The following is a 25,494-nucleotide window of genomic DNA, read 5'->3' on the forward strand; positions in this document are numbered from 1 at the left end:
TCACAAATGTCCAGATGATTCTTCTAATGAGGCGTCGACCATGTTTGCAGCTCTTTGGAAGAAAACGTTGCCCTTTGCCATCCTTACTTTTCTTTGACTTCTTCAAATGCAGCTGAACTCCAGCTGGTATTTTCTTGGACTTTGCAGCTGTTTCTGGTCATCAGTTCATTCCTGCAAACCTCTGAAGCTGAACAACAATGATGCTGCATTGCTGGCTGATCCCAAAAGGTTGATTCTGTTCATCTGGACGTTTTCAGAAACGTTTGCTCACTGATCAGGTGACTTCTTCAGTCTCAGCTGACTGCAGCTTTACAACCTTACAAACAGCACATTTGCACAATGACTGAAAGCAGCAGCACCTGATATATATGATACTAATATAATACATATACATATATAATCCATACTAATGATGAAGGAACTGAGCTCACAGTCCATTGTTCATTCAGTGAACTACTCAGTTTATTTTGGGCCTCAGAAATGCTCACTCTGTTTGTACATCACTGTCAGCAATAGACTCATTCTGCTGTGTGGACAGGAACACATGTGACATCACTTCCTGTTTGTTTGTGACTGAAGAAGTTTACAAGGAATCATTTAGAAGAGTTTCAAACATCAACTGATTGAATCCATGAATCTGAAAACGTGTTTGTGAGTGAAAGAGACAGACATGTACAGACTGAACTATCTGTTCAACAGTCAGAGTGTTTCTGTAACAGGAGACACTCTTTACACTCCACTCAGCACAGGGACACTGAGGAACCAGTATAGAACCAAAACCCAGGATAAAGAGTTTGAGTGAATGTGGTGTTGAAGGTGTGGAGGTGGATCAGAGAGTCAGAGGAGACTCTGTAGAAGGACAGAGTGCCAGCAGGACAGTCCACATACACTGCTGCTCTGTTAGAGACAGAGGAGGAGGAGGAGGAGGAGGAGATGGATGTTGATCTGTTATTGTGCCAGACAGAATCAGGACCATCATCAGAGCAGTACAGACTCCAGGACTGATCATTGTATCCAAACAAACAGTCATCACTGCCTCCTTTCCTTCTGATGCTTCTGTAACTCACTGATATAAAAACTCTTCCTCTCCACTCGACCTCCCAGTAACAGCGACCAGTCAGACCATTTCTACACAGCAGCTGTTCATAAACATCAAATCTGTCTGGATGATCAGGATATGACTGAACCTCCTCCACATGTGTCACCTTCCTGTTGTTGTCAGACAGTTGGAGCTTTGTGTTCACTGTGTTTGTGTCGATTGTGAGTTGACAGGAATCTGATGGAGAGAACAAACACAATCCAGCTGCAGTTATTGATCCATCATCTGTTCATTGATTGACACTTTGATGATGACTCCTGACATGATGAAGATGGTTGAATGTGTGCTGCTTTGTTTTCATGAATCCCATTAAAAACACACTTACACTTCCTCAGACCTGGTCTCAACCATCGGACTCCAGCAGGCTCCACCCTGAAAGGAGGAGGGGGGTCAGAGCAGCACAGTCAGCATGCACACATGGACATTACATGGCTCTCACACACACACTGTTACACACTGAGCTCAAAGCTCGGCTCCACTGTTTTATTCAAAGAAATCTACATTTATTTATCAGCACATTTAAAAACAGCTTGAGCCAAAGTGCTGCACAGAGTAGAGAGAAAATAGGAAACATACACAGTAATGACTATAAAGACTGGTCAGGATTGAAAGCTACAGAGTACAAATGTGTTTCCAACCGGCTTTTAAAAACGTCCAGTGTTGGTGACGACCTGATGTGAAGGGCGACTGTTCCAGAGTTTGGCTGCAGCCATCGATAAAGCTCACCTCTGTTTTTACGTCTAGTTCTGGTCAGAAGCTGCTTATCTGCAGACCTGAGGGCTCCACTTGGATTCTTTTGTTAAAGAGAGATAAGATGGAGCCAATCCATTCACAGATTTAAAGACAACCAGATCTGGAAGTGGATTCTACCACGTACTGGTAACCAGTGGAAAAAGCTGGTGATGGGTCGTCTAGCACAGACCCACCGCTGGAACCAGACAATTGATGAGGGAGAGAACTGTGACAGCGCCGTTCCTTCACTTGACCTCAGTCGCTCTCGTCTGCTCCCTCGTAACACTGCTCTTTATTGAGCTTACATGAATATGCACAAGTTCATTATGACGTCTTACACAGGTATGAACAAAGAGTACCAGTCTGTGCATAGTGTGTGTGTGTGTGTGTGCGTGTGTGTCTGTGCGTGTGTGTCTGTGCGTGTGTGTGTGTGTGTGTCTGTGTGTGTGTGTCTGTGTGTGTGTGTGTGTCTGTGTGTGTGTCTGTGTGTGTGTGTGTGTGTGTGTCTGTGTGTGTGTGTCTGTGTGTGTGTGTGTGTGTGTTCCAGATGTGACCCTGTGACCCCAAAGCTGGTGCTAAGAGTCCAGCGGTCCCCCTAACAAAGGGCTCTTATACTTAACCAGACACAGAGCAGGTGTCCTCCTAAACCAGGGGTCTCAAACTCGCGGCCCGTGGGCCAATTGCGGCCCGCAGGATGATAGTTTTTGGCCCCACCTTAATATGAAAATGTAATGTTAGTTTGATAATGTATGACACTTTACAGTGTTGTGGGCGGAGCTGAATTAACCCACCAATCAGGGTGGGATATGGATCTCAGGGGACACCAGCCGGGCTTGATGCAAGCAGGGAAACATTTCTCAATGAGTCAAAGTTCCAGCAGCGTTGCCCTGGAGTGTTTCTTTCTTTCCTGTGCCTGGCTGGCTTCCTCCTTTCTATTGGGCAAACGCCGACATTCGCCCCAGCGCGCTGCGTTCACAACACTTCAAAAAAAGTTGTTTTTTTTAAGTTGCTGCCCAGCGGGACATTATACGTATATAGATTTATACACACGTCAGTGGGATTTAAAGTTATTTTTCCACAAAGAGAGATCTCATATTAACTCTCACAGTGATGCGTAGGCGGCGGGATAAAAGAAAAGTCATGAACTCAATGCAGCCCAATTTAGTCTGCAGTCACATAGCGACACCTGTTCATCGGCAACAACAGTCCCCGGTAACCCGGACTAATTATAGGGTCGCACCGTAATTTGTGGCTCCATGTTTTTATTTGCATCACTGCGTTTGCATTGCAGCAAACATGAACATTACATATATTTCAATATAATGTAAAAGCAGTCAAAACAACTAACATCAGAAACAGCTGATGTTATTTGTTATATGTCACGGTGTCATTTCCGCTTCTTTCTCCTGTAACAACAGCCCGGCGCCGTGAGCAGTCGCCTTTTTTGCGCTCGCTATCCCTGCACTTTCTACCATCTGCAAACGCCACGGTGTTCGTGTCGTCATGAAAGACATGAACATCGAGCGTAAAAACAAAGGAGACTGCTACCGGCTTTTTATCTGCCGATCGCCGTGCTACGGTTGCAAGAACAAGAAGCAGAAATGACGTTCTCTACGCGTTGAGACGTTCCCCGTCCGTCGGCTAAACGCTTGATTGAAACTTCAATGCGACAGTGACACCAAGTAGAATTATAAATGTCACATAGCCCCAAACATGTCTTTTTCAAAGCCTGCGGTGAAGAGAAAGGTTGGTGATGAGCACCGACAATTTCAGGAAAAGTGGGAAATGCAATATTTCTTTGTTGAACACAGGGGCACCCCGACCTGTCTTATTTGCACAGAGAAAGTTGCGCTGCACAAGGAATACAATTTGAAACGTCATTACACAACTAGACATGCTGAGCTGGATGCAAAATACCAGGGAGACGAGAGAGCGAACCGGGTTGCCAGTCTTAAAACAGATCTACTGCGGCAGAAAGATTTCTCCAAGAAAGCAACCAAAGAGAATAATGCAGCAGTCGGAGCCACGTGGTTAGTGAGATGATTGCTAAAGCAGGGAAGCCATTCACAGAAGGTGCATTTGTCTAAAAGTGCATATTGCAGGCTGCAAATATAGTCTGTCCGGGAAAGAAAGGTCAGTTTAGCAACATCAGCCTTTCTGCCAACACCGCAGCAGATCGCATTTCTGACCTGTCAAGTGACATTTATGACCAACTGTGTGAGAAAGCCAAATGTTTCAGTGTATACTCAGTCGCTCTTGATGAGACCACAGACATCACCGACACTGCCCAGCTCCCAATGTATGTCCGTGGTGTTGATGACAGTTTTGAAGTGATGGAGGAGCTGCTCACAGTAATGTTTAGTTAGTAAAGTTTATGGGCCCTGTTAGAATCAATATTTCATTCTCATTCTGTTGTTTGAGAACAATAACAGAAAAATGTGCACTTGAGAACAAATTTATTGTGAATTCAGCTGTGAATGTAGAGTTTGTCATTATTTAAGCTTTCATTTCCAAATGTTAGCTGACACTTTATTAGGTACACTGGCATCTATCTCAGGTACACCTGTGACCTAAATGTTCCTGCAAACAGACTCCTTGGAGACCCCTACATAAATATCCATGAACTATCCAGCTAGACTAGTGTGTCTGTCCCTGAAAATATTCCTGCATGTGTGATTGTTCATGTCTCATCTGCAGGAAACAAACAGGAAGTGAGTGAAGGACACAGGAAATGTTTCCAGCTCTTCCTCCTCTATCAGATTTTCTCTCCATACCTGAGAGTGTCCAGTCTCCAGCCTGGATCCTTCAGTCCAGCCGACAGCAGCTTAATTCCTGAGTCACCTAGATGATTGTAGCTCAGGTCCAGCTCTCTCAGATGGGAGGGGTTGGAGCTCAGAGCTGAGGCCAGAGAAGTACAGCCTTCCTCTGTGATCAGACAGCCTGACAGGCTGCAGACACACAAAACAACAATCTATCTGTCAACAATCGTTTTCTCTTTGTCACAATAACATCTATCCATTTACATCCATTCAATGTAACTTTATTTATAAGTGACAATACCCAACAGACAACAACAGTCATCTGAAGCTGTTTAACAGTGTAAGGTAACAGCCTCCAACATTAGAGAGAAAGCCCCAAACATCAGACAATTGTGGAGATACAGAAATTCTTTTATTGCTGCCATATAATCTGCATCATTATAACTGCATTAATAATGTTCTTTACAGCATTATTCCATCTAATAATATTTCTCACAGTATTGATATTGCATTAAAGTTTTCTATTGAAGATGTTCATTTGAGGATCCTTCCATTATGTTAACTTTTATTACAAGTACGGTCAGAAGTATTTCATACACATTGCATATTTGTGCTTATTTTGAGTTGATGTTCGGTTCATTAAGGGTCTTAAGCTTCACTGGCGTGACTGTCCAGGTGATACATGCTGAGGGAAACTAGAACAGGATGATTGCATGCATGCTTACAATACATATAATCTAGGAATGTGTCAGGCCTGAGGCCTTAACTCATTTGGTGTCTCACTATATTTTACTCTACTTGGCAACAGATGACCAGAGTCAATAATTAGCCCCAGAGACATGAGGGCTTGAAGTTTATTACCTTGTATGGAAGGTGTTACAGAAAAGAGAAGTTCTGTGTCTGCTTATAGCCATTAAAGATGTACAAGATGTACCATTAACTGTGACTAATGTCTGGAACCTATTTTACTCTGACTATTTTTATTGATGCCATGGGGGGGCGTATACCCCACTGCTTTGTAAGTGTCCACAACATGTATTTTTGTCAGAAGACATAGGCTGATGTTTTCTCCTGTGTGTTAATACGCTCATCGTTTGATTGCACTTCTCTGGGGCCTCCGTGGTTCGTCTCACTGCTCTACATTGATAGATTTCGCGACACAATCCACTGTGAGCAGCACTTGGTGATGGTGGGAAGAAGAACTCCCTTTGACACAAAGATCCTCCCAGTGAAAACAGGCTCCAGGAGGAGCATCTACCATGACTGGTTGCAGGGTGAGGGGAAAGAGAAGAGATGAGCTCAGAGAGACAAGAACAAAACAGAGAGACAAAAGTTAAGGACATGCAGTAGTGACATATAAAAGCATCAGGAGTGAAAAGAGGGGAGAAGAAAGCAGAGCATCATGGGAAGTCCACCAACAGCCTGAGCCTATAGCAGCATAACTAAGGGATGGTTCAGGGTCACCTGATCCAGCTCGAACTATAAGCTTTATCAAAAAGAAAAGTTTGCAGCTGATCTTCAAAGTAGAGAGGGTGTCTGTCTCCTGAACTCAAACTGGGAGTTGCTGCCACACCCAGTCCAACATAGCCAGGCTGAGTCGTTAGATTAGTCCAACGTAAAGTCAGAAAGTCATTATTTATGTCACATTTTAGTGCAAATGTAGAAAAACTGTCCAAAAGTTATTTCTAAATCTGATATTAAACAGTTTAAATGGTGAAAAAAGCTGTAAAGAAAACAGAAAGAGTCAATAAAAGCCTCTTTAGAGGGTCACCAGTTTAAAACTCAGACATTTAAACTGGTGATTCTCCTTCTCTGCTCCATTTCCTCTCTAGACTTCCTGTTGCTAGGAGGGATTTGATTGGCTGAACATCCTTTTAACATTTCTTTAGTTCTTTGGGTGCTAATCAAAGAGGAAAACACACGAGTCATGTGACGTGACATAAGGAGCGCTCTGATTGGTTGGGATTGACAAACTATGGTGCTGTTTGCAAGCTTCGCTTTGCAGAGGCAAGAAAATCTCTTAGATAGCGATGAGACGCTCCACAGTGACGTTTCCACACTTTGGAGCTTCTGAAGTGCAGATGTTTGGAAACGCTGCTCCAACGTCTGGTTCAAACACTCAGATCACGTGACCTCAGTTGCCACAGGTGGCATACCTGCGGCTTCCAGGCATTGCCAGTCTCGGGAATTCCCATTTTTCATTGACTGGTCTTTTTGACCCTTTTAATGGCTGAATGATGCTTTTATATCACTGCTTCAGTTTATTCCACACACATTCAGTCCTATCAGCAGAGAGAGAGCCACACACTGTCTGTAACATCATTAGAAGATCTCAGTAAAAACAGTAAAAACTGCTTCAAGGACTAAATCAAACAGGCACCAGGGGCCGGTTCTTCGTACCTCGCTAAGTAAGTTAGCTGGATTTGATTGTTGACGATTTCGCGTGATCCTGGATCGTTCGGTTCCCCGAAGCTCATCCGGGACTTGCTGCCATAGCAACAGAGCCGTAAGCGTAAACCAGCTCGGGAGCAGGTTTACTTTATGTAAACAGGATTAGATCGCGGCCACGCAGGTATGTCCGCGTCATTTATACGAAAGCAACAGCGATATTCCACCACTGTTTCACCATAAATAAATAACATCAATGTAACTAAAGATAATGCAGCACTTGATCCTTTTATTGATTTCACACAGATACATACAGGTCATTTCCTAAAAAAGGGAAATGTACTATTAACATTCTATTACATGTATGTGATTATTACAGATGTAATTCATATTTCAGAGTAGTAATTGTAAATTACTTCGTGTAATCAAGATGAGAGACCACGGCTATAAAAGCGAAGGTGGATTTGGGAAGCCTGTCGCAGCCATGTCCTGTCCGTATACGCGAGCCACCCATTGAGGAAGGTGCAAGATTGATAAGGAGAGTCCTCAGAATTCAGCGTATATTGCGGGACAGACAGGATCCTTTAGCTCAGCGCGACAGTGTGCTCATAGAGAGATATCGATCTTCCCGTGAGGGTATTATTCACTTAACCAACTTGTTGACGAGGGGGTGCAGGACCACCACCTGTCTTTTTTTTTGCTCCGCCCTTTTCTTGGTTGCTGTTATGAACAAACTAACAGAGTATTTCAGGGTCTCTTTGCAAGAGACGAAAAGCAATATAAGTGATAAATATTACCATTCTGTAGAATATTCTTATATTTCACTTTTACTTGTTCCCATGTTCTAGTGGGTCCTGTTGTGGCTCTAATGTGAAAGGGGATATAATATAACAATATAATATAATGTAATATAATATAATATTGGATAATATAGTGTGAAATGATAAATCTACCCTACCGCCTACTGGTGTTGGCCAGAGGGGCCGATGGCGCGATATGGCAGCCTGGCTTCTGTCAGTCTGCCCCAGGGCAGCTGTGGCTACAACCGTAGCTGCCTCCACCAGTGTGTGAATGTGAGAGTGAATGAATAGTGGCATTGTAAAGCGCTTTGGGTGCCTTGAAAAGCGCTATATAAATCCACTCCATTATTATTGTTATTATTAAATTACTTACAAGTTTAATTTGTCAGCAACTTTCTGCCAGCCCTCTCTCCTTTCTTTTGCAGCCTTTGCAGTGTTCCCTTGCGTTCTGATTAAACTCTGAAACTCCTGAAATCCCTCACTCAAGAGTTCTTGCTCTGTTGCCGAAAAATACCGAGCGTGCTCCTTCGACATTTTCGCCAACCAATCAAAGGGTTGCCGATCAATGTTTCTACTATCAATGCGTAGCCCCTGTTGGGCGACCCAGTGATCTCACATTACTTCATCCCGCTGTACTAATCGTCAACAACAGGTGTGTTCGGAGAACCGGAATAGCGAGCTCACAGTTAGCGCGATGATTTGGTCTTGGATGTGTCATTTGATCTTGGATGTAGTGAGCGATGTACGAAGAACGGGCCCCAGTTTTCAGCTCTGTCTGCGCTCTACTTTTTTCTACTTACAACAGAAAATAGGATGTACTGCATTCAGGGATATCATCCTCACTGTCAGCTGTTACTCACAGACTGTGTGTAGAAATACAGAAAATACTGATCCTATAAAAAGGAAAGCTAGAAAAACACATTGATTCCAGGCTCTATTTTCCTTTTTGAGTCTGTCAAATCCAACAGGACTTGTGCAGGTTCACTATGAGCCAAACTCCAGACTGACAGTGAAACATCAGGCCAGTGTTAGAAGGTAAAGTTCAGGAAAGTTTTTTAATGGTTCAGAAGATGTTCAGCTGAGGACGACTTAAAGATGTGCGTGAAATGGAGGCTTCTGATTGGTCAGAATGAGCCTGTGAAAATGGGACAAACTTTGTATAAAGAAAGAAAAGACATTTAATCTTTTCATGGAAATGTATCTTTTTCAAAGTGATTCCAAATCAAAGCTAACGCCACGCCAGCTTGTAACTTTGATTGACAGTGTGTAGAACTGATGACACAAACTCCCAGAAAACCTCAAAGTCAACATAACGCATCCAAAGCTTCACAGCTGGGAGCAAAACATGAGGCCAACAAACAGCTGTAAACCTGTGTGCCTATTACAGTAAACACAGCAGTCTGTTATGTTTGACTAAACTGATGTATTGTGTGTCTGTAGTTGTGTTGTGAACTGTGCTGGGCTCGTCTGTGTCCCCGTTTCACAGAACAGCATCTTCAAGATGGCACAAATGCTTCCAGTGTTTCAGTTTGACGAAGCCTGGCTTTGCCCATCGCTGCTTTTAAAACAGTGTTTGTGCTGCCAAGGACATCTTGTATTGGTCTCATGTCATGAATGGGAGTGTTTCAGGAGGCAGACTGAACCTTTGATGAGTTTGGTGTCTTAAACTGAGGAATGAAAGGACACGAGGAACAAACTAAAGAGAATCTAAAAGAGGCCGGCAGCACATGAGGAGGAGAAACTGACACTGACATAAAGACTGAGGGAAGGACAGAGCCATCTATACAGCTGAGGTCAACACAGGAGGGTCATGTGACACAGCTGAAACTCATCCAGACAACGTCTGACACCAGAGACCATACTTACCAAAATAAAACAGGTTATAATGAACAAACATGAGTGGAACAGCGGAGTGAACTGAGCAGCAGGAGGGAGGGCGTTTCTCCAAAACATGTGTCCATCAAAATTATGGACAGTCGTGTATATTAAGTAGACTTGTTCAGATTTGTCCAACACTTTTCTCTGTCAGTGTTTCACAGAATATCATCAAAGAGTCATGATAGTGACCATTAGTGTCACTGTGGAGATGCTTATTCCAGCATCACTGACTTCATGGTTCCAGTTTCCATCACTAAGGACTACATGTAGTGATCCTGCTGTTAGCCATGTTAGCATGTTAGCTCCAACAGGTGGTCAGTGTGAGAGCAGAAGATGATATCAGTGACATCTAAACAAGGAAGGAAGAGACTGTTGAAGGCAGCGAGCTGTGACTGCTGTGAACAGTGTCCTCACACTATTTTCTCCCTGTGTCAACATACATGAGGCTGCTTCAGCTGCAACACACCACAAACACCTTTATACAACTAAATATACTCAGAGCGCACTGCTGTGGTTGCTGTGGTAACCATCCATATATCCAGCTGTTTGGGGCCGAGTCTGCTTCCTCATCCTAGGGAAAAACCCTCAAAGTTTCATGTGTTTTTGACTTGAAGCTTTTTGGGATTTGGTTTTATTTGTTGTTCTACACACACAATAATGAAGAGCACATGTTTATAGTGACACATTCAGACCAATGACAACAGTCCATTCACACTGACCTCCTTCCAGCAACTTTTAGGACAGCCAATAGCAATTTTCCTTACTGAGGAGTTGGCAACACTGCCAGGAGCAGTGGGTGAATGGCAACATCACCATGAAGGATCAGCATAAAAATACATCATCATCCACAAAGAAAACCAGTCTGAGTGTCTGATGCTCTCGTTATAAAACCACAGTCGCAGCTTGTGGCTACATTTAGCTGGTCTGCTAGTTAGCTGGTTTGCTAGTTAGCTGATTTGTTCGTTAGCATGGAGCTAACCTAACTCACTAGAACATTTGATGCTAAACTGTCTAAACTGTGTGAACAGCTTTCATTGCTGCTCTGTGTTACTCTCCAGCCTCTCTTTAACTCAGTCCTCTCAGTTTTTTCCTCGTTACAAACTAGAAATCCTTCTTTTTCAGCTTTTCCACACCCGAGCTGTGGCTAAGGTGCTACCAGCATGCAGGCTCGGTCTGTGTCACTCAATAGTTACACTCCTCACCCAGACTAACACCACTCCACAAATTCACCACTAGGAGGCGCTAAAAGACCACATACAGTGAGATCATCACTAAATGTCTGCTGTGTCTGACGTAGGGTTGCCAACCGTCCCTTGAATAACGGAATCGTCCCGTATTTAGAAACAAAAGTACACGTCAGTGGCGCGGCTGCCCCTCTGTGGGTCTTCCTTGGTCTCTTGTGTTCTAAGGGCCTGTGGATGTCTGGAGTTTTGATCTCCTCCATACCTGCTTCATGCCCTGGAGGACGGGGCTGTGGCGCATCCATGCTCACAGGTGTACACACGGGTGATCACACCCACAAACTACACCCTTTTTGGCTCCTACCTCAAAGCACACTGTGTTCTGTTGATCTTATGTGCTGCACAATACAGGGAGTGCAGAATTATTAGGCAAATGAGTATTTTGTCCACATCATCCTCTTCATGTATGTTGTCTTACTCCAAGCTGTATAGGCTCCAAAGCCTACTACCAATTAAGCTTATTAGGTGATGTGCATCTCTGTAATGAGAAGGGGTGTGGTCTAATGACATCAACACCCTATATCAGGTGTGCATAATTATTAGGCAACGTCCTTTCCTTTGGCAAAATGGGTCAAAAGAAGGACTTGACAGGCTCAGAAAAGTCAAAAATAGTGAGATATCTTGCAGAGGGATGCAGCAGTCTCAAAATTGCAAAGCTTCTGAAGCGTGATCATCGAACAATCAAGCGTTTCATTCAAAATAGTCAACAGGGTCGCAAGAAGCGTGTGGAAAAACCAAGGCGCAAAATAACTGCCCATGAACTGAGAAAAGTCAAGCGTGCAGCTGCCAAGATGCCACTTGCCACCAGTTTGGCCATATTTCAGAGCTGCAACATCACTGGAGTGCCCAAAAGCACAAGGTGTGCAATACTCAGAGACATGGCCAAGGTAAGAAAGGCTGAAAGACGACCACCACTGAACAAGACACACAAGCTGAAACGTCAAGACTGGGCCAAGAAATATCTCAAGACTGGTTTTTCTAAGGTTTTATGGACTGATGACATGAGAGTGAGTCTTGATGGGCCAGATGGATGGGCCCGTGGCTAGATTGGTAAAGGGCAGAGAGCTCCAGTCCCACTCAGACGCCAGCAAGGTGGAGGTGGAGTACTGGTTTGGGCTGGTATCATCAAAGATGAGCTTGTGGGGCCTTTTCGGGTTGAGGATGGAGTCAAGGCTCAACTCCCAGTCCTACTGCCAGTTTCTGGAAGACACCTTCTTCAAGCAGTGGTACAGGAAGAAGTCTGCATCCTTCAAGAAAAACATGATTTTCATGCAGGACAATGCTCCATCACAGGCGTCCAAGTACTCCACAGCGTGGCTGGCAAGAAAGGGTATAAAAGAAGAAAAACTAATGACATGGCCTCCTTGTTCACCTGATCTGAACCCCATTGAGAACCTGTGGTCCATCATCAAATGTGAGATTTACAAGGAGGGAAAACAGTACACCTCTCTGAACAGTGTCTGGGAGGCTGTGGTTGCTGCTGCACGCAATGTTGATGGTGAACAGATCAAAACACTGACAGACTCCATGGATGGCAGGCTTTTGAGTGTCCTTGCAAAGAAAGGTGGCTATATTGGTCGCTGATTTGTTTTTGAATGTCAGAAATGTATATTTGTGAATGTGGAGATGTTATATTGGTTTCACTGGTAAAAATCAATAATTGAAATGGGTATATATTTGTTTTTTGTTAAGTTGCCTAATAATTCTGCACAGTAATAGTCACCTGCACACACAGATATCCCCCTAAAATAGCTAAAACTAAAAACAAACTAAAAACTACTTCCAAAAACATTCAGCTTTGATATTAATGAGTTTTTTGGGTTCATTGAGAACATGGTTGTTGTTCAATAATAAAATTATTCCTCAAAAATACAACTTGCCTAATAATTCTGCACTCCCTGTAATGTTTAATATTTAGTATTTACTGTCATATTCCCATATATCACCGTGATGTTGTTTATTCTATTACTCTTGTTCTCTTCTGCTTGTTTTCTTTTTTCTTTCTCAACAGGTGATCGATAGATGCATTTTCTTTTTCTTTTTCTTATTTTCCTCCCCATTCTGTTGGTTTTTGTTTTTTGCCCTTCTCCCCCGTCCCTCTTCTCAGCTGTTTCTCTTTCCCTCTTTCTTTCTCCCCTTCTTTCCCCCAGTCAAGTCTGTCCCGTATTCAGCAAGTGAAAATAAAATAAACAATAAAAGGTGAATCAAATAGACCATTATGGCAAGGCTGGGATGGTCAATTTGGTAAAGTAAATCCGTTGGGCATCTTTCTTTGCCTTTAGACAATAATTCTGATGCAAAAGAGCCAAACGGCACAGGCAAAAAAAAAAAAAAGTACACGTCCCGTATTGAGCTCCAAAGGGACGCACTTTGTCCTGTAATACAGAGAGAATCAAAATTAGTCTATAAATGTTAATGGAATTAACGCTTTGTTTGAAAACATAATTCCCAGCCCCTCTCCTGCTTTGTGACCAATGACCTTACGCACGAGTATGACAATTCAGATTACCACTTATCTCATTGGTAGAGGAAAGGTCGCTCGCTGAGAAAATACCAGAAGACAACAGATGACCACAAAAAGAAGCATGGCCAACAGGGAAACAAACGCTGACACTGCGGTGCAAGTCTCGGACGACAGTACACCTTCGACCAGCAATGTTTGTACCCCACCGAGAAAGAAAAAAAAAGGCTGCATAAGTGCAGGGAGGAATGGGAAAATGAAAACACCTCGCTGGAAAAAGTGCGCGATAACACCTATAAAGCGCACTGCACTGTGTGCCGTTGCACTTTTTTCATAGGCCATGGTGGACTGGCAGCATGCTTCTAGTGGTGGGCACATGAGTGGCATGAAAGCTCAGGGAACCCTTAACCAATTTGTTGTTCACCAGGCCATGGCAGCAGAAGATATGGTATGTAGACATTGTTGTTGTTTTTAAACCCTCTGGTTAAGGTTAATGTGGGCATGTGCAGTGAATATCAACTCTATGTGGCCAGAAGTGTGATAATATAATTAATTTTGTGTAATAAACAACTGCAAGGACAGATGATTACAACGAATAGATGACTAATACATAAAAGTAATACATAGATTAATAATGATGATGAGTTAAGATGCGTAATCATGGGAACAAGCAGGTTTACAAACGCGAGCAGCTGATTAGCATTAGAAAAGCTGAAATAATACCTCAACTGAAGCCAGCTGCACTAAATGCACTTCATGTGGACTGTTATAAGAATGTTTTTCTTTCTATTGTTTTCTATAAATTTATATAATTTTAAGTTAAGCAGGACAGAGTTCTTTTAAAGAAAGATTAACTTATATTCTTTAAAGTTAAGCATGATGACAGGCTTCTGTTTAAGAAAGAGACCTGTTTTATTGTGTTAATGTTGTCATTTTGCGCTACAAATAAATGGCTAAATGATCATTTGTTTCCCATGTGTTCATATCACAAAGAATATGCATCATTAAATCAACTTCAAGTCAAATGGTTAAAAAAATAATTTCACACACACAAAAAAAGAGCTAAAAAATTCACCACACTTGGAAGGGTGGAGACAACTGGGTCTCCCGGCCCTGTTGTCTGACCTTGTTGTTGTCTGACACCCACGAGGTGTCCCAGGAAGTTGGCAACCCTAGTCTGACGGTGACTTGGGTTTTTACTAACTGGCTACATGAGCATGATTAGCTGCAGTTCTATCTTTGTAAAAGAGACTCAGCAGCAGATTAGAACCAAACAGGTCGTGTCCAAATTCATGGGCTGCATCCTCCTGAGGACCCGGCCTTCGCGGTCTACGTGGGCCGGGTCCTCAGAAGATCGGGTAGGCCGGAAGTAAACGGCCGTGAAATTGGACGGTCTAGCCTTCTGATTAGCGTCACCGCTGTCTCGGTGGAGTTTAATAAACTCAGCCGTCTGCTCCTTGCTGTCTAAAATATAACAGGACAATGGAGTAAACTCTCGGCCATCTCACACTTCTGTTTAATCAGTTTTCTGTTTGACGTTTAGTCAGCTGTGTAAAAACCAAGGAGAAACCCACCCGGGGGATTAATAAAGTTTTATTTTATCTAATCTAATAACTTTAATCTCAGCCAAACCGATTTACTCACGAACAAACAAAACACTGAAAAAAGCCCAACAATAACATTTTTAGGTTGTCTAAGTGACTTATATATTACGTTTAACCCGAGCAGCGAAACTCCGTGGTGGTCTGAAAATGATGTGCCGGGAGTTGTGCCGTTCTCGGCCGCATCAGTAACCCTCGAGCTCCCGGCTAGCTATCGAGCTGGTGGGTAGCAGACGTCTCCGAAAACGTCGAAGCACTTTAGCAAAGATGCGATATCTTGATAAACCGAGCAGATATTTGATGTTTACACAGCTACTTTCTCACCTGAAAATATGTTAAAAGTTTATTTTGTGACCCAGAAAGATTAGTATGAGTAATTTTAAAACTTAGCAGCAGCCGCCATTGTTGGAAACTGGAGTTTGGCTGGGCCGCGCTACGAATTCTGGGATATGGTGGGCCACGAAGGACACACCCGACCCATCCTTCAAATTCGGGGAAAAGGAGGACGCATTTGTCGGCTGCATTCGGAGGGGTCTACGAATTTGGAAAGCCTTCGGCGCGTCGCTGTGACGTAATCGGTCTACAAATGCGGCCTCAGGAGGATGCAGCCCATGAATTTGGACATGACCACAGAAACATTTTTACTTTTTCTGCAGCACCAGCTGGATGCATGGAGCCTAAACTCAAGTGACAATGAGACACATACAGTGTGACTGCTGTGACTTTACAGCTGGGCCTCATTCACATTGGACTGTGGGAGGAAGCAGAGTATCTGAAGACAACCCACACAGGCCACACTATCACCCTTATTTAGAGAAGTATAATGCATTAGCTGATAAAGTAATAAATTATTTGATATTTCAATGAAAATACTTTTTAACAATTGTTTAGAAGTCAACAATAATAGTTAAATAAAAAGAAGCGTCAAATCAATAAACACTCAATAAAACCTTGTACAGCTGAAACTCATGTAGACAATGTCAGGGGAGGAAGTAAAACTAAACCTTTGACACCAGAGATGAAAACTACCAAAATAAAACAGGAAGTTAATAACAACCATGAGTGGAACACCTGAGTGAACCTAGTAAAGGGAGAATACATCATCATCCACAAAGAAAACCAGTCGGAGCTTGTGGCTGCAGTTAGCTGATTTGCTACTCAGCTTGGAGTTAACTCAGTAGAACATAGAATGCTAAACTGTCTAAACCAGGGGTGTCAAACATATGGCCCGTCGGCCAAATTCAGCCCCTGAGATCATTTCATATATCAGTTATTAAAGAATTTTCAGGGTTGCTGATATTCCATGGCAGCAGGGCTGGGACTTTATTCTGATGGACACATCATGTGGCCAATCACATTAAGAGACAGCCTGGGATCATGCCACTATTTAAAGAAAGGGATGGGGGCAAACGTTCAGAAGAAAGCAACCTTAGTGGTACAGGCCTGGTACACACAGACACAGGTTTAAATTCAAGCGTGTCAGGAAAAAGTGAAAGCATAAAATGAGCAGCATCTGGCTGAATTTCAGTGATATTGGAGACGGCAAAGCTGAGTGCAGAATTTATAAATTAGAAGCTGGATAAAGTGATACCCATTTTCCATTGTGAAGGACAAAAGGTTTCAAACTTGTCCAGGCCTTAAGGTCATGTCTGTCCTCTTCTTAGTGGTAGTAAATGTATAAAATTAAGACTAATGAAAACACTGAATTAAAATTGCTTCCTTTAAAAACACCAAGCTTACAGTTCAGTTTTGAATACTACATATATAAACTATATATAACAAAGTGCCTTTGAATGGCAAGGATGCAGAAATGTCTGTATGTAGCACAGAGCCAGTGCTCACGGTCTGAATGAGTGTCACAGACCTGAATGTGCATTTAAAGAAATTTATAATTAAATTTCTAATTATGATCTTCAGCACCCAACACCATGACTATGTACATATTGTCGGGTGTAAGAATATTTGTGTTGTGTTCTGTGGATTCAACTCTGCAAACTCATCAGTATTTTCATCATCAAGTTTCAACTTAGACAGCAATAAAACAGAAAGCAGTTCCCAGGAACTACTTCTTGTTTTAGAATCTTTCAACATAAGAGTACTTTGCACATCAGAACACCCCCATATCTCCTCTTATTAAAGGATTACCTTATTATTAATTTGCTAATTCTGCCAGTTGATTACAAAATGCTTGATCTCACCTGAGAGTTTCCAGTTTGCAGTGTGGATTCTTCAGTCCTTCAGACAGAAGCTTCACGCCTGAATCCTTCAGGTTATTGTTACTCAGGTCCAGCTGTCTCAGATTAGAGGTCTGAGAGCTGAGACCTGAGGACAGAGCTTCACAGCTTCTCTCTGACAGGTTACAGAGACTCAGTCTGAAAAATAACAGAAAAACAATTAAAAAAAAACTTACTTTTGATCAAGTGTAATGAGATTACATAACATTTAGCAATATTCCATTCTCTTTTTGTCAAGAAAGTAACGAGCAACATGTGGAAACAATCAGAGAGAGAACAGAGAACAGAGCAGTAAAAGAACAGTGGATAGTTCAATAGGCTTTTGGTATCAACAAAACGTGCCAAATTTCTTTATTTTGTCATCGTTTAAGAAGAGTTCATGATTAAAACTCAGATAACAACTCAAGGCCAGGTCTGGATGTAACTTTGATGACAGTTACACCCAGAAAAATTTCAGAAATGCCGACAGGTATTCAGTATTGAACAAAATGAGTACTGATTATCACTGAACAGTTGTATACACTTTTCAGACACCAGCACTCATAACTGTGGTTTTGGGGGTTATTTTGTTAGTGGTTTTAGTTGATCACACCTGCTTTTTGTCAACGAGCATATGAATACAAATGTACTTACAGAGCTTTGTTGGAGGCTTTGACCACTGGCAGCAGCCTCAGAAGAGCCTCCTCTGAAGCAGAGTATTTCTGCAGGTCAAACACATCCAGATCTTCTTCTGATGACAGTAAGATGAAGACCAGAGCTGACCACTGAGCAGGAGACAGTTCATCTGTGGAGAGACTTCCTGATCTCAGGGACTGTTGGATCTCCTCCACTAGAGAACGATCATTCAGTTCATTCAGACAGTGGAACAGATTGATGCTTTTCTCTGCAGACAGATTCTCACTGAGCTTCTCCTTGATGTACTGGACTGTTTCCTGATTGGTCTGCCAGTTACTTCCTGTCTGTGTCAGCAGACCTCGTAGGAGAGTCTGATTGGTCTGCAGTGAAAGACCCAGGAGGAAGCGGAGGAACAAGTCCAGGTGTCCATTTGGACTCTCTAAGGCCTTATCCACAGCACTGTGGTGGAAGTGTTTCTCTACAGATTTTACTTTTTCAGGTTTTTGTTTCCAAAACAATATAGACCATATGGACTTTGTTTGTTGTTGTTCCAGCAGATTGAGTCCAGAGTTGATGAAGGTCAGATGGACATGAAGAGCAGCCAGAAACTCCTGAACACTCAGATGGATGAAGCAGAACACCTTGTCCTGGTACAGTCCGCTCTCCTCTTTAAAGATCTGTGTGAACACTCCTGAGTACACTGAGGCTGCTCTGATATCGATGCCACACTCTGTCAGGTCTGATTCATAGAAGATCAGGTTTCCTTTCTGCAGCTGATCAAAAGCCAGTTTTCCCAGAGACTCCATCATCTTCCTGCTCTCTGGACTCCAGTGTGGATCTGTCTCAACTCCTCCATCATACTTGACCTTCTTCACTTTGGCCTGAACCACCAGGAAGTGGATGTACATCTCAGTCAGGGTGTTGGGCAGCTGTCCTCCCTCTCTGGTTTCCAGCACATCCTCCAGAACTGTAGCAGTGATCCAGCAGAAGACTGGGATGTGGCACATGATGTGGAGGCTTCGTGATGTCTTGATGTGGGAGATGATCCTGCTGGCCTGCTCCTCATCTCTGAATCTCTTCCTGAAGTACTCCTCCTTCTGTGGGTCAGTGAACCCTCTGACCTCTGTCACCATGCCAACATAGTCAGGAGGGATCTGATTGGCTGCTGCAGGTCGTGTGGTTATCCAGAGGCGAGCAGAGGGAAGCAGTTTCCCCCTGATGAGGTTTATCAGCAGCACATCCACTGAGGTGGACTTTCTAGGGTCAGTTAGGATTGTAGTTTTGTGGAAGTCCAGAGGAAGTCGACACTCATCCAGACCATCAAAGATGAACACAACCTGGAAGTCTTCAAAGCTGCAGATTCCTGCTTCTTTGGTTTCAGTAAAGAAGTGATGAACAAGTCCCACCAAGCTGAACTTTTCCTCTTTCAGCACATTCAGCTCTCTGAAAGTGAATGGAAATATGAACTGGATGTCCTGGTTGGCTTTGTCTTCAGCCCAGTCCAGGCTGTATTTCTGTGTTAAGACTGTTTTCCCAATGCCAGCCACTCCCTTTGTCAGCACTGTTCTGATTGGTTCATCTCTTCCAGGTGAGGCTTTAAAGATGTCTTCTTGTCTGATTGTTGTTTCTGGTCTGTCTGGTTTCCTGGATGCTGTTTCAATCTGTCTGACCTCATGTTCATCATTGACCTCTGCAGTCCCTCCCTCTGTGATGTAGAGCTCTGTGTAGATCTGATTCAGAAGGGTTGGGCTTCCTGCTTTAGCGATGCCCTCAAACACACACTGGAACTTCTTCTTCAGGGTGGATTTAAGGTTACGATGACAAACTGGAGCTTGAAGTTCTGAATGAGAAGAAAAATAAACACTCAATTCCAAAAAGAACTAATCTTTAAAACATGTTGCTCCATCTTCCATCTCTGGAAAATGTTCATTTATCCAGCAGCTTAAATCTTTAGATAAATCCTCTTACGTCTCTGCAGACGGTCAGCCAGCTCCTCCTGCTTCATTCTCCTCAGGAAGTCCACTGTGATCTTCACAAACGCCTCTCTGCTGCTGCTCCTCTGACTCTCTAAGCATTCTGGGTAATCTGGACTCAGAACCTTCTGGATCTTCTTCAGCTCGTTCTTCACAAAAGTGATGATGTTGTCCTCCAGCAGCTGGAACAGAATATTTATGAATGAGCCAATCAGACTGAAATCATGGAGCCAAACATCAGATCCATGTTGGACACACTGACGATCCACTGGTCTACAAAGAGCAGCATGGAGACGACTGTGAACAGAACAGATGTAACAGTAGTTGTTGTACATGTACAGACCATAAATATGGAGTCCAGCTGTGTTTGATGCTGCTGGGCAGACTGACCACTGGGAACCTCTGAGCTCTGCTGGTCCACTCTGTGGAGGAACCATGAAGGATTAGATCAACACAGGATAAAGATCCAGGAGTTTCTGCTCAAATAACTTCATCTGAATCAAGTCTGTCAAGTTTTAAACTCTCAGATTGTGAACATATCAGTAATTTTCAGTCTGTTTTCATGGACGTCCTTTCAGTGGTGATGTCAGGGATGATTTTGAAGAAGCTCATCAAACTGAACCATCAGCAGATCACTGCTCCAAAACCAGAACATGATCCGAGTCTCCCTCCACCACCAGAACACCAGCTTTACTAACGTGGTAGATCAGTGTAGTACAGATCAATAACTGATGAGTCATTTGATCAAAATCACTGAGTGCTTCACGTCTGACCCTCTGATGCTTCTGTAGACATTTTGCATATTTAATGAATGTCTGACAGTTTTACATTCATTCTATGAACACAGTGGAAATGTTGTGTTATAGTCTCCATGTTGTTTCCAGCATCATAAATTCTTAAGTTCAGAAAATTAGATTCTTTCTTCACAGCTGAAAAACAACAACATTTATTCTCTATTGAAATCTGCATCGTCCACTCCAAAGGTCACAATCTGAAGGTAACATCTGGTTTTGTTCCCTGTGGTTAACTCTGAGCATCAGTATGGTGGGATTTATCCACTACATCCACACCACTGTGGTTCAGTGTTGTCCTGATGGAGTAACAGCAGCCAGTATGATCCAGGCTTTAGCTGCTGGGTCTCTGTGTGACCTCTCAGACTGTTTAACAGATCAGACACAAAGAGAATCAGAGCAGCTCTGTTCTTTAAAGACAAACATGAACCCACTCAGGTCACACTTTCCCCACAGATATGAGCATCACTGTCCTCAAACAGCAAATGACCAAGTCGAACATTTGGATCTTTTCTCTTTCATTGTTTTCTTTTTAATGAATCTTTGTAACAATCTGAGGATGTTTCAGGTCATATTTATCCAGGAAACACAAACATGTAAAGGAGTCATCACAGCTCTCTGACCTCGTTGCTCCAGGTTCACCACTGAAGTTTGGATTTCCACCTTTGGACCCGTCACTCCTCACAGACGGACAGCTGGACCCTGCAGACTGTGACCTCTGACCTCTGCAGACACAAACATGATTGAAGCAGCTGTGATCACACAGACTGCAGATAATGCAGCTGTTTCCTGTCAGTAACATCCTCTTAGATTAGAGTTCAGCTTTTTACAGGAAAACTGGACAAAACTGATTTTTGTTACAAACTCATTTTCATTTCCTCTCAGCTCACAAACACAGTCAGACAATCAACCAGAGTCAACACTGATTATAATGTCAGTGCAGAATTATTTCTGTTACTCAGTGAGTTCAGCTCTCTGACCTCGTTGCTCCAGGTTCAGCACTGAAGTTTGGATTTAGAGGTTTGGACCAGTCACTCCTCACAGACGGACAGCTGGACCCTGCAGACTCTGCTCTGTCCTCCTCTTCCTCCATCATCATCTTCAGTCAGTCTGAGAGGTAAACCACAAACACTCAGTGAGTTCACATTAACAGGAGGAACTGACCTCTGACCTGTCATGTGACCATGAAACCAGGTCAATATGTCTGTAGGTTCAGTCATCCAGGTCATGTGATCTAAGGAGCTTGGAGAGAAAAGAGACGTCTTTAAGTTTCTGGAAGACGTTTCATCCAAGAAGCTTCTTCAGCTCTCAAACCAAACGGTGGAGAGTCCCAGATATTTAAACCTGAGAGGGAAAGAAAGCATGTCGCTGACCCACCACTGATGTTATTTCAAGGAGGAAACTGAGAGCCTTTGCACCAGGAGCACAAACATCAGCTCCAGCAATGATCCACTGATGTGTTTTTATTCCATGTATGAATGTTGTTATTGACAGAGATGACGTTTGTGTGTCAGTGATGCAGTGACTGTTGTTGTTACCTGTACAGGCTGGTTAGACTCTATGAAACAGATCATACAGATCTCTGCATGTTAGAAGAGACTATTAAAGGTCATGAATGAGACAAAGGCAGGGAGGCGTCCTTTACAGCTAAACAGCAGAGTGAGAGAACAGCCAGCACCTCTACATTTATCACATTATACAGCACATGTATGATACTGACAGGGATGAGAAGAATTTAGTGATTCTGATCCCATCATTGATATTACTTATTGATTCTCAGTAGCTCTGCTCTGACAGTCACCACCATCACTGAGCAGCATATCAAAGACATTTGTGCACATTAACTGCATGTTGTGGCTCAAATGTTTGTGCATGTTGGAGGCATTTCCTCTTTGTTGTGATCAGTGTTGGTCATTACTCAAAACAGTCATTATTACACATATTACACAGAACACTTTGATTAAAAGTAATGGAGTACGTTACTTCATTACTCCTCATAACATTACTTTGATGTTAAAATGAACAAATGAGCATGTAACAACATAAAGCTGAGGTACAGCCCCACACACCAACACAGATCCTGATGAGGTCACGTGATGTTTCTCTGAGTGTTTATGAACACAAATCAAAGATGAAACAGCACAAAGACACTTCAAAGTGATTCTACTGTAGAAACATGAACAGGTAGAAACCTGCAGCCTGACTGCTCATCACTTTGTTACCTGTTCAAGTTCAGCAGCAGCAGCAGCTCACTTTATCACGGTGCTGGTCTGGGGTCAGTGTTTACTCAGCTTTAACTCACTCTGGGTTCTTGGCTAGCTTAGCGTTAGCTTAGCATTAACATGCTGTCAGGTGTCTCGTGTGTAAATATTAATCACAGTGACAGTAAAGGAGGTAAAGGGCTGTGACGTCATCACGTACGCTGCGTCCTCTGTGGGCTCTGAGTGAACTCAAAGTACAAACTACAAGTACACAAACACGAACGTAGCTCAGAGTGGCGGACACACTCGGCCTCGTTGGTCCAGCTGTGAGTCCGTTACCGTGAACTATGGAGCGGCAGATTTGTGCTGAACTAAGCTGCACACAGCTGATGTTAGCCAGGAAACATTACACACTGACTTTAATGGAGAGACCGGAAATACAAACACACACAGTTTGTTGTGTGAAGAAATCAAACACGAGCTGAACAAACAGTAAAGTTCCTAAAGACAAACTGTTAAAGGAGGAAACAAAGCAAACTTACAGTTTCTTCACACACCAACAACAAGCTCCACTCCACACCTGGACACTAAACACGGACACACAGGTGAGCTGCTTCCTGGAAGGAGGCGGGGCTCCACCTGAAACTCAGCACAGGTGGGAGGGGCTCAGCTCTGTGTGTGCTGATGTGTTAACTTTAAAAATATGCCGTCTGACTGCTCAGACTGAGTCAGAGTAAAGTTCACATGCTGACGTGTGGAGACATGAAACCTTGTTGTAGCTGCAGGTGTGAACACACTGATCCCAGATCAGCTCTGCTGTATTTGTAACATGAACATTTCTGCTGCAAAGCTTCAAATGTTCAGCATGTTTCTCTGTTTCCAGTCTATAGATCCAGTCACACTTTCTACCTTCACCTGTGCAGTAAAGACTGAGAGCAGAGCTGAAAGCAAGCGTCCAATCAGTGAGCAGCATCAACACCTGAGCTTCATTCAGACTCTGTTATTGAAGATGTTGTTGGTACAAAGTTCATCTGCTGCTCACATGAATCCATGAAAGATTTATTTCACTGAATGTTTCTTCAAAGCTCATTTCAACCTGTTGAAGTCATGAATGAAAGTGCAGACTGAGAGTGGATCACATGATGTTTGAGGTGTGTCATGTGACATGTTCAGTATTGTCACACATGTCTAGATTGTCCCTGATATCATAACTGCTCAAACACTGATGATTATATTTGAAGAATTATTCCTGATGGCAGCAAAGTTTGAATGGAGCTCTCTGTCTGTGCTGATTTGTCGCCCTCTGGAGGTCAAAGCACAAACTGCATGATGTCACTGTAACCACCACAGAGACAGGAAGTGTTTTTATGACTGAAACACTGAAATGATGCTAACGGCTGTCGTTAGGCTCACTGACAGCAGTGCTGATGTGTTCATGTCCAACACTGGCTCAGGTCAGACGCCTTCATCCTTCTCCAGCGTGAGGCCGCCCTCAGACCCACAGGAGCCCTGACCTTTGACCTCCTGACCCTAACCATTTTAGTCTTGTTGCATCTTTAAATGCAAATCCATCCAAACTGTAGCCGAGCAAAAGAAGCTGGAAGTTGTTCTATGAATGATGTTCATCCCAGAGTTTCTGTTAAACGCTGCTGCTGTGCTACATTTGTCATTTCCTGCTTTCACTACCATCCATGTCAAAGTGCTGAACTCATCTGATCACTTTAATGCAGTAAAGCAGGAGCTGTAAGTCTGACATTTATTTACTGTCATCACAAACACACACAGCTGGATTAGCATTCAGACAAAGGGCTGAAAAAAAATCAGCATTTGATTATTATTATTATATATCCTGTCTATCTGTCAGTGCTGAAAGCAGACGTCACTGATCACATGACTCTGAGGGATGTTTCCAGCACTTCGCTGAATCTGAGCCATGAAGATTTAAAGCAGCTCTGAAGGCAAAGCAGGTCTGAGCCTGTGTTAGCAAGCTGTACCTAATAAAGTGGCAGCAAGGACTCAGTCAGTAATGATCAGAGCCAGCAGGGGGCAGCACAGAGAGGTGAGGAGCTGTCAGAGAAGCAGGCTGACATCAGACTGGTCATATTTCATCATCTATACCTGAAATAATCATCAAACACACGCAGAGCAGAAACATGTGGAAACATCTGGAGCTCAGTCTCAGTTTGATCCCTCAGAGGTTTACCTCAGTCCTGCTCCTCTACTTCCTGTTTACAGCGCACATCATGCTGTGTACTGAGGGTCATGTGGTCAAAGTGAGGCCCTGGTACTCTGACAGAGAGCGAGCACAGTTATCCTAATGTGTGACATCACTTCTAACCACAGAGCATTCAGCTTTCACAGCAGCCAACATCCTGTCACACTGAGCATGTGCAAACACAGCAGCCAACATCCTGTCACACTGAGCATGTGCAAACACAGCAGCCAACATCCTGTCACACTGAGCATGTGCAAACACAGCAGCCAACATCCTGTCACACTGAGCATGTGCAAACACAGCAGCCAACATCCTGTCACACTGAGCATGTGCAAACACAGCAGCCACAATCCTGTCACACTGAGCATGTGCAAACAGAGCAGCCACCATCCTGTCACACTGAGCATGTGCAAACACAGCAGCCACCATCCTGTCACACTGAGCATGTGCAAACACAGCAGCCACCATCCTGTCACACTGAGCATGTGCAAACACAGCAGCCAACA

At 43.3% G+C, this 25,494-nt stretch overlaps 2 protein-coding genes across 4 annotated transcripts in view; one reads left to right on the plus strand and one right to left on the minus strand.

Annotated features, from left to right (window-relative positions):
- LOC146577322 (uncharacterized) overlaps nt 1-25,494 on the plus strand; it is a 105,923-nt gene that overhangs the window by 26,502 nt on the left and 53,927 nt on the right. The window lies entirely within an intron of this gene.
- On the minus strand, nt 362-23,408 carry LOC146577324 (protein NLRC3-like). Of its 3 annotated transcripts, XM_085253229.1 has the most exons (11): nt 23,316-23,383; nt 21,744-21,814; nt 21,553-21,682; nt 21,196-21,297; nt 20,125-20,203; nt 19,777-19,963; nt 17,827-19,648; nt 17,158-17,331; nt 4,606-4,779; nt 1,425-1,471; nt 362-1,276 (listed from the first exon to the last, which is right to left on the minus strand). In XM_085253229.1, exons 3-11 carry the CDS (start codon nt 21,669-21,671, stop codon nt 741-743), a joined length of 3,240 nt encoding a protein of 1,079 aa, XP_085109355.1. In that variant the 5' UTR covers nt 21,672-21,682; nt 21,744-21,814; nt 23,316-23,383; the 3' UTR covers nt 362-740. The 3 variants fall into 3 exon arrangements, with proteins under 3 accessions (XP_085109355.1, XP_085109359.1, XP_085109364.1); XM_085253233.1 differs by lacking the exon at nt 21,744-21,814 and having other exon boundaries at nt 23,316-23,408; XM_085253238.1 differs by lacking the exons at nt 362-1,276; nt 1,425-1,471; nt 4,606-4,779; nt 17,158-17,331 and having other exon boundaries at nt 17,823-19,648.

Source organism: Mchenga conophoros, linkage group LG3, assembly GCF_057382185.1.
Source record: "Mchenga conophoros isolate Kocher_MC1m ecotype Shallow Benthic linkage group LG3, M_conophoros_male_GT1.1, whole genome shotgun sequence".
NCBI classification, from domain to species: domain Eukaryota; kingdom Metazoa; phylum Chordata; class Actinopteri; order Cichliformes; family Cichlidae; genus Mchenga; species Mchenga conophoros.

Bases quoted from the DNA above. Each gene is read 5' to 3' on its own strand.
- LOC146577324 (XM_085253233.1), bottom strand. From the start codon at position 21,671: ATGATGATGGAGGAAGAGGAGGACAGAGCAGAGTCTGCAGGGTCCAGC. The intron at 21,298-21,552 runs GTCAGAGAGCTG...TTGTGTCTGCAG, and splicing joins GCTGAACCTGGAGCAACGAG to AGGTCAGAGGTCACAGTCTG. The intron at 20,204-21,195 runs GTCAGAGAGCTG...GTTCCTCCACAG, and splicing joins GGTGAACCTGGAGCAACGAG to AGTGGACCAGCAGAGCTCAG.